Source organism: Mustelus asterias, chromosome 19 (assembly GCF_964213995.1).
Source record: "Mustelus asterias chromosome 19, sMusAst1.hap1.1, whole genome shotgun sequence".
Taxonomy (NCBI): domain Eukaryota; kingdom Metazoa; phylum Chordata; class Chondrichthyes; order Carcharhiniformes; family Triakidae; genus Mustelus; species Mustelus asterias.
The window spans coordinates 37765636-37782392 of record NC_135819.1 but is presented as its reverse complement, the minus strand read 5'-3'; the positions used below and the strand labels follow the sequence as shown (position 1 = coordinate 37782392).

Here is a 16757-nt window from a genome sequence, read left to right as displayed (position 1 = left end):
TCATGCCAAAATGACAAACAAAATTATAAACTGTAAGCAGCAAACAAAAAGAAAGGGGAACGGGTTTCCCCCTCATGGCAAAGCTCAATATATACAGGTGGTCTAAGAGACATTCAACTTAGAACAGGAACAAAATGACTATATACCGTTTTCCGTCCCACCTTTAATCCAAACATGGCCACCAGCTCTGGATACTGTACGTCTATGCTATTAGTTCCTGTTGCAATTCATATTTACATGTTAAGTAAACAGTACAGAAATTAGTGCTTCAAACTATTTGACACGCATGGCCATCAGCGAACCTGGGACGTGTAGCCCTCTTTCATCAAACCTTCCTCGTAGTCCGTCTGGCACAGAATCATATTGTTCTTGAGGAAAAATTTATCACCAACGCAAAACCTGAACAGATAACAGGGAATAGAAGGATAACAAGTGTGGTGAATATACAGGAGAGCTCAATAGAGAGAGTCTTTAAATAGAAATAAAAGCCATTAGCGTATAATCTGCCTGTACATTTATATTGTACTTTGAGAACTACTTCACTGAGTCAAGACATTTGGCAGTATGTTTGTTAGGTGTGGGTTCCAAAAAAACCCATTTATGTCTAATATGTATATATAAAACTCAAGTATGCACAAAAATATTCTTAACTGGAGGCTTTTAAGCAAATTGCAATGCTTTTGACTATCAATTTAACCTTCAGAAGCTCTTATGCCTACTCTACCAAATCCAGCAAAAGCATGCATAATTACACATAGCAACCCAGGTTATCCTCAATAGCAGGCAGTGTTATTTAGCTAGCTGTTCACTGATGTTCCAATGTATTGCCAGAATTCCCTTTGGTAATAATGTTAAACAGGTTAGATAGAATATCGAAAGCAACACAACGTGCTGTGGTCCTCGAGTGTTGAATTAGAAGCATTTCGGGGATATTAATTGTAGAGAAATTTGTCTCTCCTTAACTCGGACTGATTTCTAAATTTGCTGCACCATTTTGACCACACAAGTTGGTCCCAAATAGCGAGAGATTGTCCTTTAAAATAAAATCTACTTTATTCTTTGCAAAGAGCTTCCTACTCTAGTTTAAACTTTTCAAAAAAATTGGATCCCATCATACTTCCATTTGCAAACAATTCAACATTGTTATTAACTTTAAGATCATGTATTGTGGATGTGAAGAACTAGACAATTACAGAACATACCAGAAAAACAGGCCATTCAGCCTTGATATGTCTGTAGTGGTTTTTTCTCCTCTATACAATAGTTTCTTGCTTCATCTAACCCACTCAGCTTATTGCTAATTTCCCTCAAGTGTTTAACATATTACTTTGGTCACTTCAGCCACTTGCACTCACCTCACTGTAGTCACCTGAGTAAAGAAATTGTGTCTGAATTATTTGCTGCATTCTGGCCTTGGGTGACTGCGGAGTTTGCATATTCATAAGAACACAGATGAGCAGGAGTAGGCCATCTGGCCCCTCGAGCCTGCTCTGCCATTCAATAAGATCATGGCTGTTCTATTAGTGTACTCAGCTCCACTTATCCGCCTGCTCACCATAACCCTCAATGCCTTTTCTGTTCAAAAATCTCTCTCTGCCTTAAAAACAATGAGGTAGCCTGAACTGCTTCACTGACAAGGGAATTCCACAGATTCACAACCCTTTTGGTGAAGTTCCTCAACTCCGTCCTAAATCTGCTCCCCCTTATTGAGGCCATGCCCCCTAGTTCTAACTTCACCTGCCAGTGGAAACAATTGCCCTGCTTCTATCTCATTTATTCCCTTCATAATCTTATGTTTCCAGAAGATTTCCCCCCTCATCTGAATTCCAATGAGAATTGTCCCAGTCTACCAAGTCTCTCCTCATAAGCCAACCCTCTCAACTCTGGAATCAACCCAGTGAATGTCTTCTGTACAGGTTTTGGTCTCTAGTTGAGAAAGGACACTGGCACTGGAGGGGGTGCACAGTACTCCGGGTGTGGCCTCACAACACCATAGCATGGTGTCTGTGTGGGTTTCCTCCCACATTCCAAAGACGTGGGGGATTAGGTTGATTGGTCATACTAAATTGCTCCTCAAGTTTCAGCAGGAATTAGCAGGGTAAGTATGTGAGGTGACAGGGGTAGGGCTTGGGTGGGATTGTCATCGGTGCAGGCTCGACGGGTCAAATGGTCTCCTTGAGCACTGTGGGGATTTTGATTTTTTTAGCCGTCTGGTTTTGCTCTACCCAATTTTTATTAAATGATCTAGGCTCTGATGTGTTTAATCCATCTCAAAATTGCTTGATGTTAAAATGACTAAATTTAATTCAGAAAGCATTCAACTTGTTCAATCCATACTGTATGAAATGCCACTGATGCAGCATTTACATAGACACGTTTGATCATCTATGCATTCAGTCTCCCCCTCAGACCAAAATGTGAAATATCAAACCAATGAATAATTCACAATAGATGTACATGGTAGGTTGATTGGCAACGCATTGCCCCTCATGTCCCAAGACATGTAGGTTGGGGGGGGGGGGTTGTGGGGTAACAATAGGTTCTGGGTTAGATGCTCAGTTGGTGCAGGCTCAATGGGCCAAATGGCCACCTCCTGTTGTGCAGGGATTCTAGGATTTCAAGATGAAATAACCAAAATATTTTTGAATTCAGTCTGTAACTGGTCAAGAGACGGCCTGTTCAACTGATTTTCCAACAGCTTTGTATTGCTTGAAGTTTAAAATCCAATTCAAAATGCTAGAATATTTTTGAAGGGGACTGCACTGTAGAAAGCAAGTTAAAACTAGATCCTAGATGGCCAATTATCAAGGGCCCCTGGCCTGTATATCAGTTCATTTTACTGTAACTTTTGCCAATTCAAGAAAACTCTTGCTTGCATCTCAGTAGCAGCTTTCACGCGTCTCACTCAGGATTCAGTATTTGCAAGCTTCTGGAATGAGAGAGAGGTTCAACCATGGATCCTATTGCAATTGCTCCCCATTACTGTGCTCACCTCTAAGGCATTTCTTCTGGGGTTAGTGCTCAAAGAACCGCAAATTAGGGGAAAATGGTTGCACAGTGGATTATTACTGGACTAGTCATCCAGAGGCCTGAACCACTTCAAATTCCATCATAGCAGCTGGGAGAATTAAATTGAAAGCCCCACTGAAAAATGGTGTAGCAAGTCACACAGTTACACCAAGAGGCAGCTCACCATCACCTTCACAAGGACAATAGTCTGGGCTCCCACACACGAGGAATTAAAAAAGAAATGGAACAGTTTCCAAAGCTGTGTCATGTAAAATCCTGAAAATGGGCCTGATGGCTGTAATAGCGGTAACTCTCAGGAGAGTTTAAGTTAAGCGATCAGACATCTCACTGGATAGTAGTTCAATTTGCAGACAATGCCAAACTTGGAGTGGGAGATAGAAAATGGAGTTGAGGAATGACATTAGTCTTGAAAGAGTGGTGGTTGGGAATCAGGGGGGTAGACATTATGGGAACTTATGGAGCAAGTAAACAGTTTAGACAGATCCAAAGTTTGAACTCATGGAAGCAGGAGTGGGACACAAGTACAAACTGGCGAACAGCAAATTTGAGGCATCAGGAAAATTTTCGGAATGAAACAAGTTGAGGAATGCCAAAGGAACAACATCTAATTCAGGAGCCCAATGGATTTTTAGGATATTTTGGGTGTACTTGGTGAAGGAAAGGTTCCCCTCATCTTGTAATCTTTCAACATTTCATCCAAAATTGGGATAGATTAACAAGCTTGCAGATGCAATTTCTCAGCTGTGCCAGCATTTAGTCAAACATAGCAGACTGACTGTTTTGGCCAAGTATAAAACAGACCCCATTTGGAATTAAAAGCACAAATTCTCCATAGAAAGCTAAAATGATCTGCGCAAGAATGCCAGAATGTTTGGGCAACAGGAATCACTCGTTTCTTCTCAGAATCTCTAACATCTCAATTTAATTACTACTTGGTGATCATACCCAAGTGCCCATTTGTGGTTTGAAAACCATTTTGCCAAGTGAGTTAGCTAGCTCTAGATCAGGAATGCGACCATTGCACCAATATCGGGCAACTAGTCTCGCATGAACTTTTGATGCTTGAAAAAGACTGGTGGGAGGGGGTTGGGGGGATGTGGCTTGGCACAAACCAGGTATTTTACATGCATTTGTGATGCAGTACCATACTGGATGGTCTGTTTATTGGCCGAGATGGGATTGCTTCAGTGAAACCATAAGTTAAAAGGATACAAGCACAGCCTCAACTCCCTGCCTAGTATTTTCAATGAGTAAGACTCACTGAAGATCAATTCCTTGGGCCAGATTCAATGCTGGAAGCCAATGGACTTGCTCACTGATGGCACATACCAGCAGCTCCTACATTACCAGAGAGCATGTTGAATGGGTACTGGCAGGCAGTGTATTAAAAAGGGTTTCTAATGCAAAAATAATACATCTGCATTTTTACACTGAAGAGCTTAGGATGTCCCAAAGCACTCCATTCCAACAGGTGACAAAGTTGTTTGCCATGTAGGGAAAGATGGCAGATATTGCGAGCACCAAGGGGAGGGAAGTGATCAAATAATTGGTTTTAGTGATGTTGGTTGAGGGATAAGTTTTGGTCAGATACTAGATCATGAAACTTTTTCACATTTGCTGATGAGCAAATTTATGCAACATAAATCTTATGAACAAGGCTGACCAAAGACCAGCCAATCCTGGCTCGGGTGCAATAATTCTGCTGCATTTCTCAAGTAACTGCCATTAAAATCAGCATAAATTTGTTAGAAAAAATGTCCATCTCGCTGTCAGACAAAATGTTGCTGCCGCCAAGTACCAAAAACTCTTCTTTCAAGCAGGTTAGGGAGAAGTTGCCAATGGAGCAGATGAGAATCAGGATCAAGAGCCAAGTACCTGGCAATAGTAACAGAACATTTGGAACTCATGGAGGACTACTGCAAAAAGCTTAAAAGAGGCTCTGAAAGGCAGGGATCTTATGGCAGAGTCGGTAGCCTCTGAGCCAGAAGCCCTGGGTTCAAGTCTCACCCCAGGACTTCAATGGCCAAGGAAGGTGCATTCATAACAAATCCAACCAGGTTGAGAATCAATCTGCAAAATTCTTCCAACACACCAATGGCAGGCAGCAAGAGCAGGAGACACTCCTGGTCAGCTATGCTGGACACAGTGGCGCCCTTCAAGATACAAGTCCCTGGTGACAGGCTAGTGACCTGTCCAAGTAAACATTAGCTGGAAAAGATTAAAGAATGCCTTGGGCACCCTAGGTGGAGGAGAAAAAATATTGTAAAGGTATCACAAAATAAAATGAAAATAATGTTCAGTGTTATTTGTTTACATCTTTACAAAAAATGTTCCCACAGAGAAATGAATTTCAAAGTGCAAACAACTGGAATGTTGCCTGCAGCGAAATTAAAACAAGATTTTCGAGTTATCCCAGTTTTTGGGGTGGTAGGGTGACAAGCAGAGAAAACGTTATGCTATTTTGCTTATCACAACTTTAGTATCAGGATGCTGGGAATGATTGCTCTTCAATGGGGCATTTATTGAGGGGCAGATTACAAGAGTGGTTAGTGTTGTATTCATGTAGGACGTCAGTTCAACTCCAGCTGGAGTAATGTGTCCAGTTCTAGATGCAGCAACTTGGAGAGAATACAGAAAAAATTCACAAGAATGGTTCCAAACTTGAGGAACTTGGAGATTGGAGAAGGTAAGAGAGTCTTCCTTGGAGAACAGAAGGGAGATGATAGGAGGTAATCAAAAGTCATCAAGAGGGCACTGATTTACAGTAATTGGTTAAAAGCAAAAAAGTGACAGGAGGAAAATCTTTTTCATGCAGCCAGTTATTAAGGTCTGGAATGCACTGTCCGAGTGTATTGGAGGTAGGTTCAACTGAAGCATTCAAAAGGGAATTAGACTTATCTGGTTATGGGGCAGAAGGTAGGAGGATGCAGACATGGACTGAATGGCCTCCTTCTGCATGGTAACAATTCCAAGATTGAGATTCTGTGGGGTCAGGTAGAATTGAATGAGGCTATAGTTTCACCAATGCAGGACCCCAGCTGCTTTGTATCAAGTGTCTAGTCGTCTTAAGGGAAGCCCAAAGGCCTTGGCACCTTGGAAGTCAGGGAACATAATTGTCAGGCTCTCCACTATCAATTGTTTTTAAACTGCTAAATAATGGTAATGTTGGAAACTTGACTAACTCCTGTCCTCATTGAACACTTGATAGCAGCTTAAGGTCTGCAGCAAATGCTTTAACCCTCCCACCACCATACCAAATGGAAACACCACTGGAAATCTGTCAAAAGGTTAGGATGGCTCTTGGCAACAATCCATGAGATGTGCCCAGTCAATGTTCTGGTGAATCACAGCTATTTGCTGCACACTATGAACCCAACCCACATGGTTATCATTCAAAGGCAAACTTCACAGAATAGGAGTGGAGCAGGGTGGCAGAGGCAGGAGTGCCCAATTATCCAGTAGACAGAGGATCAACTAGTCATTATATTGTTCACTTACATGCATTGTAATGGTGCAACTTCATAGTGTAGGTGCTCAATAGTATGGTGCCCAAATGGCCAAGCATCTTCACTTAATGTCCCATCTGCTCTTCAGAGCTTGGAGACTCTGGGATCAAAAGAGCACTGGGTGGTCAGATACAGGCAAGAACAGCAACAAGTTTGAAGAACCAGCAGAGATTTGATGAGATGGAAGCAGATTTCCTTCCTGAGCCATTGTTGGTTCGAGCAGAGGACCAGCTTTCCAAAGCACCATGCTGAGCAATTATCGATCTCAGTAATGTAGCACAAAGTATCCCTTGGACAGGTCAGGTCAAGCAATCGCTTAGAAGTGAGTGTGAATTCCTCTCCCTCCTCGTTACCCAGAGAACCCAGTTTTCCATTGTTCTACCCTCAGAACAGTGATCAGATAAAAAAGTGCTCCTCAGTGCTGTAAGGAACACACGGGAAGCCAATTGCTAATTATACACATGCCAATTCATCTTGGCGCTGAAAGAGCCTTAAAAAAAAGTAGTCAGCGAGAACTACAACAAGACACTTCTACACAACCTGTACATGCCCCACAACTTCAGCAGGCAAGAACGCCAATATAGAAGCATGTGAACAAAAGAATTCACAAAACATTTGAAACATGAAGCAGCTGATGCACCTGGAAAATACATGGTCATTTGTTAACAGAGCAGCTCAAAAGTCAGTCCAAGCTGGCAAACTCCGTTCTTAGCAAAAACAATAGCAGACCTCAAAGCAAGACCATCATCCACTATAAGCAGTCTAGTTCGACATTGCAGCTTTACTCACTAAACAGAGACAACTCCATCCCTTATGTAACCCATATTGCAATATAGTTCCATCATTCACTGAGGTTTTGACCACTGAGCAATATAGGCTGAGGCACTGATTTAGCACCTCAAACGTCAAGTGAGGCAAGTTCCATTATTTCTTTTCATTGCATCCATTTTCTGCAGAATGGGGTAGGAATGAGTGTCCGTCATTTAGCCCATCACCCATCAATCAGGTTTGGCAAGCACAATGTAAAATTGAGCAAGTTGGTATCTAGGATTTTTCTGGGAGTTTCAAACTCCTATCACTCTGCATGTTTCCTAACCTCGCTCCTACGGTCGCACTACTTCTCATCCTAGACTTGCCCATTAGCAAAGTGAGAGAGTTGCAGTAGTGGTTGCACTATCTAGCTCATACCCAAGGGGTGGGTGGGGTCATTCATCATTCCTTCTCTTTTTGAAGAGGTGTTTAATTTCCCTCAAATCAAACCTTCTTGAAGCCGCCTCAAGAAAGCAATAGATTTGTAAAATATGATGCCAATGTGCAGAACTAGAATCTTCAACATATGTGGATGGGTGAGCAGCAAAACAGGGTTGCAGCTAATTTGCAATTAGATGACAAAATAACCAACTTCTGAGATGGACCAGCAAGTATTTGGAATGTGTCACCAGGAAAAAGAGGGGTTGAAGGGGTCAGCATGTTTAACTGATTTGAATTATTGTCACATGTATTGGGATACAGTGAAGTGTTGTTTCTTGTGCCTCAGACAAAACAGACTAGGGGAGAAGAGTGCAGAATGTAGTGCTAGAGTTATAGCTGGGATGTAGACTTAATAAGGTAGGTCCATTCAAAAAGGTTGATGGCAGCAGGGAAGAAGCAGTTCTTAAGTCAATTGGTATGTGACCTCAGATTTCTATATATTTTTTCTGATGGAAGGTGGTGGGAGAGAGAATGTCCGGGGTGTGTGGGGTCCTCGGTTACGCTGGCTGCTTTTCTGAGGCAACGGGAAGTGTAGCAGGAGTCAATGGGTGGGAGGTTGGTTTGTGAGATGGATTGGACTCCATTCACAACCCTCGTCATTTTAATGGAATTGGCGCGTTTAATTGACCACCCTCAGGAGATTTGAGACAATCACAAATCTATTTACTGAATCCAAGCCCCAACATGCAGCCCCCTATCACCGAATGTGGTCGATCATTGACTGGGCTAATCTGTGGCTTGGGTTGTGCACTGCACATCAAGCAACCTCTCCTCTCACCATGCTGTAGGGTTAAATACTATGACTAAAATGGCTCGGTTGAGATAGTTACCTCACCCATTTTGCTTTGCCATCAGATCAGCTAAAAGCTTTTTATCCCAAGTCAAACACTCCCATTTTTTGGGGGTAATAATATTCTCTCAATATTGAATGTTACACAGTAACACTAATACAGAAGCAATTCCAGTGTCATGCCTGCTACTTTTCTGCCATTTAAGAAAATTAAAAAGTCAAATGATTTCAATTCCCCAAGAAAACAGTAATTTCACGATCAAAATACAATACTTTTTCATTCATTTCCTAAAATATTAATTAAATTTAATATACGTGCACCTCAGCCACAAGCTAATGAACAAACATTCTTCAATGTATCATTTTATATTAGATCCTACATATTTATGGACTTCAATACAATTATTACCCCCCGGGGCCTTCAGTTGGCAGGAGGGCCCCCGAAGGCTGTGGAAACGTTAATGAATTTTCCTATTAATGTGCAGCGCTGGCTTCTTGGCAAGTGCTGGTATCTCCATCACTATTTAAACACGCTTTACTATTAATTTGTTTAACCCCATGAACATTATTGGTTATTCAGAACCCGACTGAATTTTTCAATGAATACTTTATGCCGCTAACTCTGGCATTAAGTTACTTGAAGAATGTTCATTGCTTTTTCTCTGGGGTGGGGGTGGGGGGGCGGGGGTGGTGGTGGCATTATATAGTCATGGCAGACTTTGTGGTGATTAATGAACGACATTTTCGATCGTCAAAAATTTAATATAAAGCAGATGGGTTTCAGAAAAATGATATGAATTTACAGTGAGTAACAGATGTTACATTCTTTTAACTAATTGGGTTTCCATATGCATCATTGACAACGAGGACTTTTGATCAAAAAATGTACCTTTGATTACAGAGTTGACACGCAAAACAGTCCAGGTGATAAACATTGTCCTTGGCTCTCATTACCATCTCAAAGGCGGGAATCAGCTTGCTGCATGCTGCACAATTCCCCGTCACACCGAACAACCTGCAAAATGCGGAAGATGAAATTTTAAAAAGCACCAGCGAGAGCTTGTTTCCTTCCATCCACGGTGGCAGTGGCAAGCACTACTGCCTACAGCACCAGGGACCTGGGTTCAATTCCCAGCTGGGATCACTGGCTGTGCGGAGTTTGTACATCATGGTAGCACAGTGGTTAGCACTGCTGCCTCAGCGCCAGGAACCTGGGTTCAATTCCCGGCTTGGGTCACTGTCAGTGTGGAGTCTGCACGTTCTCCCCGTGTCCGTGTGGGTTTCCTCCAGGTGCTCTGGTTAGGTGCATTGGCCGTGCTAAATTCTCCCTCAGGTGTACCCGAACAGGCGCCAGTGTGGCAACTAGGGGATTTTCTCAGTAACTTCATTGCAGTGTTAATGTAAGCCTATGTGACACTAAAAATACAACAAGTGTCCATTTTGCAACCATTAGAAAGCCTCCGTTTAATCTACAGGGTCCAAGGGAGCACAAGTGCTTACACACTCGACTCATCTTGTAGCTTAGATGGTACCAGGGATGCAGTGCTCCTGTTATACAGGAGGTTTAAAAGCTTGAGAAGGGGCGAGTTAACAGAAGGACTCAGTTTTATGACACTTTGATAGAGTGGGTCAGTAACCAAAGGCCACAGCTAATTGGCGAAAGAACCAAAGAAATTCTTTAAATATACAAATGCAGCAAGATATGATAGATAACCCATGGCCTGAGAAAGGTGCTGGAAGCAGATCCAACAGTAATGGAACTGGATAAATGCTTGAAAAAGGGAAATGACACAAAAAAAACAGGGGAGCAGGAATTATTGGTTAGTGTGATGTACCAGCACTTCCAATGGGCTGAATGTCACCCTGTAAGACAATGTATGAAGCATTTCACTGCAATACAAATACATCTTCAAAATGGATTCTAGTTTCTTGGAGCAAGCTCAGTCTTTGGGAGGGGAACAATGTTGGGACAAATGGACACTGACGAAGATCTCTTGATAATTCTCAAATCTTCAAAGCAGGCAATAGGAATCTCAGGCCTTAACCACGACTCAAAGGCAAAGCAGTTGGGAGATTAGCAGTACTTCCAACATTTTATATGGCTTCCATCCACAACCCCCCCCAAACAACTACTGCAATATTGGTTTTGGCCAGCTCTGCTTTTCATATAGCAGCAGTCATTATTCTTATTTATATCATTTAAAAAGACTAACACCTCGGCAGGGTGCCTTGGGAAACAGTAGCTTATTTGGATCCAAATGCCAAAAAAATGTAGAGCATGCCAAGTCAGATTGTTCACCTGCCAATACACAATTTTATTGTGCATGTGTGGGGGACAAGGAGGGTGGTTGGTGCAGCTGACAACTAAAACAAATATACCTCAGACACCCAGTGTTAGCATCAAGCAGGGGCCAGCACTAACCCAGAGAGCAATGGAGCAAAACCCAGATCTGACCATACAAGTATTATAACCAAAGCTTTGTCAGAAGTATCACCTACCACTGGAATATGCAACTTGGAAAACCAAAATCTACCTGTATGTTATTTTATGACAATGTAGATAGTAGTACAAAATCTCCAAGTGAGTCTGCGTTAACCAACATCACCCCACATATGCATCTCCAGCTGAGCCACTTGATTCCAGCTGCTCCCATACCATGTTAATGTTATTTATCCCATATTGCAACCAGGAATTGCTGGAAGGTGTGGCTAGCCTAGCCACGACCCACCCCCTCCCTGTAAACCCATATGGTGCAGGTCCACTCTATTCCGGAGAATAAATCTCTTACACATCATAGATAAGAGGCTACCTCCTAGTGGCAGCCCAAAGTCACTGCAGAAATCAAGATAGAAAATAACACATCAGCACATCAGGCACTAAGGTAGAGGCATCAAGCAGGGAAGATGAAATTAATCCAGAGAATTTAAGGTAGAACTTCTGGTGGTTTGCCATTTAAGCAAATGCACAGATATATTCTTCGGTCTCTCTCCATAAAGTGAGAGGAGTCACATTTTGACCCAGCGAATGAAGGAAGACAATACTGTCCGAAGTGGAGGGGAACTTGCAGGTGGTCATGTTCCCATTCATCTACTGCTCATCCTTCTAGGTGGTAGAGATCACAGGTTTGGAAGGGGATGTCGAAGGGGCCTCGAGTTGCTGCAGTGCATCTTCTAGATGGTGTACACTGCTGCCACTGTGTTAGTGGTGGAGGGAGTGAATGTTTACTATGATGGATGGATGCCAATCAAGCGAGTTGCTTTGTCTCAATTTGGATTCCTCCCCCCAACCAATGGTGTGGTTTGCCCATCAGGGATATTCAGGTGGTCTTCAAAAAAATTAGCTCCCCATTACTAATGAAACACTATTTCAACTGAGCAATAAACCAGAACTTTGTACAATTTAGCATAGACAAGATCAACACAATCCTGCACAGCTTCAGCCTTGATTGTTCTCACACAGCCTACGTTAGCCACTTGCCAAGTCTGGTCAGCCCATCCCTCATTTATGTAGTTGCCTTTATTACAGGTAAGAACGAACTATGTATGGATAGTCCATAGATAATAAAAGTGAAAAAAGGACAAAACTATTGCTGACCATGCCATTTTGCTACATTTGATATAGTGGATAAAACCTCAACCTAGGAACACGAGTGGAAGTTATCCTTGAACGCTGTAATGCTTTTTAAAAACCCACAGGCTCTCAAAAAGGCTGATTCCAATGCAGGTCCCCCACTAACCCTTGGGAATTTCTTCTGTGAACCAAGAACTTGAGTGATCACTGTACTTGCACTAATCCAGACTGGTTTGAAGCAAAATATTGGGAGTTTCCATAGAGAGCAGGGCAAAGTATAAAACCTGCTAGTGCGGAGCTTTCCAATGGGGAGGTTGGGGCATCATTACATTTCTTGAAAGCGAGAGTTTCCTTAGCATGAAATTAGTTGGTTGAAATTCAACCAAGAGCTGAGAATGAGTAATGTGATTGAATACAAGAGTTATGGTCAACTTAACCAGGTGGTTAATTGACACTCCTGGGGTGGCACAGTGGTTAGCACTGCTGCCTCAGTGCCAGGGACCTGGTTCAATTCCAAGCTTGGGTCACCGTCTGTATGGAGTCTGCACATGCACCCCGTGTCTGTGTGGGTTCCTTCCAGGTGCTCCGGTTCTCCTCCCTCCTCCCCTCCACCCCCCAAACAGTCCGAAAGATGTGCTGGTTAGGTGCATTGGCCATGCTAAATTCTCCCTCCGTGTACCCAAACCGGTGCTGGAGTGTAGTGACTAGGGGATTTTCACAGTAACTTCATTGCAGTGTGAATGTAAGCCTACTTGTGACAAATAAACTTCAACTAGATAAAATGAAACGGTTTTAGAAAACAGTCACGGAAAATGTCTTCATTTCCCTCTTTTGCTCTGGAAAAGCTACAAAAGGAAGAGAAATGTACTTCAAGGCTGCTCTCTTAGCTCAAGTCAATTGCCACTCAATGCCTAATGCTCCGGACTGGACTTGACCAATTGGCTGCAGGGATTCTCCTGTAGTCTTATAAAAGGGCCACATCCAGCCTGTGCTTCCAGCTAGCAGTATTCCATACGGAGAGAGTGCCTCATAAAGTTACCCTAATTAGAGCATGTTCAGCAGAGAGGGGTGTTGCGGAATATTGAACAACATTTTATAGCATCTCTGTGCTGCAAGGTTTGCTAGCAAGACTGGGATCAACACAAAGAAACATCTTTACGGAGGTCTCCGTGCACATTTTCCACAGCAAAGGAGATCCGAGCGCCGGCATTGAACAGTTGTGGCAGTTTTCCAGCCGTCCCCCGATTGTACTAGTAATCGTAATCATAGAACAGACATCATTACACTGGGGAGCACTGCAGTACGAAATGGGCCACAATAGCACCTCCAGTCTTGCTAAACATATGGTGCATATACTGCAGAATATAATTAGTTACTGAAATTAGCTGTTTGCATTGTGATCATGTAACCCAACTGCTAGCACTTTGTGGAAACGAAAAAAGAAAGACTATTTTTGCATTTACAGTTAGCAGCTTGATAGTTTGCTATAAAGCATAGTGATAAAGGAGGCGAATTCAGCCACCTTGCCTGTCCAAGATTGCAATTTCACGGTTTCACCAACTGGACAGCAGTGCTGGGACCACAAATTAATTCCTAAAGTGAAATAAAATATTAAATGTACTCAGCCATGTACTTTGCATGTCTAACATGCCCTTGTATTGAATAGCAAAGAAAGGAGACATCAGGATGGATAGAAAAACAAAAAGTCTCCCTAATTGAATTCTTGATGAGCCCTGAAAGCAAACTCTTTTGCTCTGTTCACAATCAACATTAACAGACACTATACTACTGCATTTGTAATTAATTTTCTTCCCATCTAAGTTGCTTACTCCGGTATAGTGCATTCAACAAGTGTCCATTCTTTGCAAAGGCACTGGCCAATGGTTACCACTAAAAGACATTTAGCGCAGGTGCAATGTCCACAGGATTTTTCAGCAGGGCTGTTCTTATGAGCAAACGGTTACAGCAAGCTTGGCTCATTGCTCTCTCCCAGCCCAAAGGAGTCTAGGTCAGTTGAAGTGTCCCTCCATTCAGTATGGCAGAAGCTGACTAACGAGCACAAAATGGGGTTCAAACCAGGATTGCATGGCTAGCTAAGACTCTCCCTTAATCTAGTCCAAAGTGGAATTAATGTAGTCACTATACAAAAACACCATTATGCCAGTGGGTTTCCAATATTGGGGCAGAGTTCTACATGAGAACACAAGCTTGGGTCTCCATTATCCCCAATGAAATTTCTAGGGATTTGTCCTGTTCTTGGACGCCGAACTAGAACTAATGGTGCATCATGTCTCCAGACCTCTGCTGTTTTTTCCATCAAGACAACTTAAAATTAGATATTGGGTTTCCATTGAGCAAAGATGATTTCTACAATGTCTTTTGTCTCCGTGACTGAGCTCTCTCAATCTTTTCTCCTCTCTGCATTACGCCACCTAATGAAGCCACACTTGGGAATGGTGATTGTACCACACTGATAAATGGAATATAATCAAACAACACAATGCCCAAATCCAACCGCAAGCCCTGCAGCTTCATTCTACAAATTTCCCTCATCACTACTGACTGAAATCTCATTTTCAAATTACAGATCCTGCACTTTATGGAATTAGAACAACAAACCATCAAATTTTAGTTAAAAATATTCCAGTGGGATACCAGCAAAAAAGAGCCAATTTTTGCATGTTTAAAGGACTTCAGTTGACGATGTTTAATTGTACATATAGGGATGATTGCCAAAGGGCACTTTGCTTTAGATCAGAGTGTTATTCCCAGTAGGCACCCAGGGGGGGCCAGACTTAGCCAAGGGGGTTGCACTCGAAAGTGGATGATCTGGTTCGAGAGAATCTGCAGGAATAGTCAACCATCTTCATTACATTGCCAGTGGAGGTCACCAAAACAGCTTGGTGACCTCCACCTTACAGGATCCTGAAGAACCCTGAATCACCACATGCCTGACCATGTAGCCAAGATCTTCCAAATTGATGCTTTCAAAGGCACAAGGCTTCACACAGCCAATTGTAAATACACCCTGCGAATAGCAACGTTTCCCAGATTCCGAGCTCGTGTGTTAGTTCTAGTCAAGACTGAAACACACAAATGATAAGGAAACAGAGGGAAGTTAATCTGAAATCTTTGAACCCAATGCGGAGTTTGGAAAGCTTTAAAGTGCCTATTCAGAAGAGGACCAGGAGCTGGTGTTGCGCTCAGCCAGGGATAGTTTGAAAGCTAATGGGAACATTAAAGTGGCTGAAAGCTCGCCAATCACGTTTGCAGACAGAATGAAGTTGTTGCGCAAAGTGGTCATTCAATCTGCATTTGATAGTTGGTCACTTACTGGTGTTTGTAGCATCTTACTCTGCCCAAGAACAGATATAATTGCACTTCAAAAAAAAAATCATTGATTTTTCAAGTCAGATGTGAAATGCATTATATAAACAAACAGATTGAATGATCCAATGATCAAGGTAGCAAAACATCTTTGGACTTCCAGCATAATAGATACTCTTTTTACTGTAATGATATTCCTTAAACCGGTGCTGCAAAAAGAAACATTCGATTTAATGGCAGGGTAAAAATTAGCCTTTAAAAATTGAGCCCAAAACAAAACAGAATGGAGGACCTAGACCACAGGTTTTAAAAACCCTTAAGACATCCAATCTTTGGTTTCAACAGTCACTGGAAGAAAGATTGGGAATTGGCAGAAGCAGCCCATGGGATTGTGCCAAAGGGGCTGCAAAATTGCCATCCAATTAGTGCCCCCAAGAATGTTACTGAAGTAGCAACGTCAATTTAAATATGCAACTGGCAACATGATACTCTGTCAATTCAGTGTGTGCTGGAACTCTAAAGCACAAACACATGGTTCCACTGCCTGGCTTCAGTTTCTTTGGTTCAGGGTCATGTTTCTTGTATAAAGAAATTGACGACTGTCCAAACTGCTGTTACAAAATAATTTGGAAAGGTTACTGTAATAGGACAGTAGACAGGAACTGCTGATTAAAGTGGGAGCATAAGCTGTTAAAAACACAATCAAGGTTCAGGTAGCAAGATAGCCAAGTGCAAGCAATGGAGTTCCATACTGTCCAGCATGCCATTAAAATGAATGATGGGAGTTGGTTTTTAAAATATTCCCAAATGCATGTGAACAGGAGAGATCAAGGAACAGCCAGACCCACCTTTACGCACCAATCTTAAATCAGTAGGCCCCAACCCATCTAACCAGCAATGACCAAGGGGAAAGACACCTTACAGGTTATGCAGTTGTAGAGTCAGACAACTGGCAAACATTACCACTGGTTAAGGCCATAGTCCTCTAGTTTCTATCACCGATACCTCCCTATGCTAGGATAGGGATCACCTGTTAGTCAACGTGTATTAAACAGATAACACCAGGTTAAAGTCCAATAGATTTGGCAGCATGAGCTATCAAATAAACCTGTTGGACTTTAACCTGGTGTGACAAGACTTCTTACCGTGTCCACTCCAGTCCAATGCTGGCATCTCCACATCATAAACAGATAACTGATGGATAGATTTTCATCTCATTTCCCACTTAAATGCAAGTACCATATGGCTGCATTTTTCAGAACAGCCACTTGCTGCCCATCAC

General features: G+C 42.4%; 1 protein-coding gene across 2 annotated transcripts in view; it reads right to left on the bottom strand.

Annotated features, from left to right (window-relative positions):
* Nucleotides 1-293: 293 nt before the first annotated feature.
* lmo3 (LIM domain only 3) overlaps nt 294-16757 on the bottom strand; it is a 63066-nt gene continuing 46602 nt past the window's right edge. For both annotated transcript variants that reach the window (XM_078234700.1, XM_078234701.1), the window contains exons 3-4: nt 9467-9592; nt 294-399 (exon numbers count right to left, since the gene is read on the bottom strand). In XM_078234700.1, the coding sequence (XP_078090826.1) occupies nt 294-399; nt 9467-9592 (232 nt within the window). The remainder of the gene's footprint in view (nt 400-9466; nt 9593-16757) is intronic.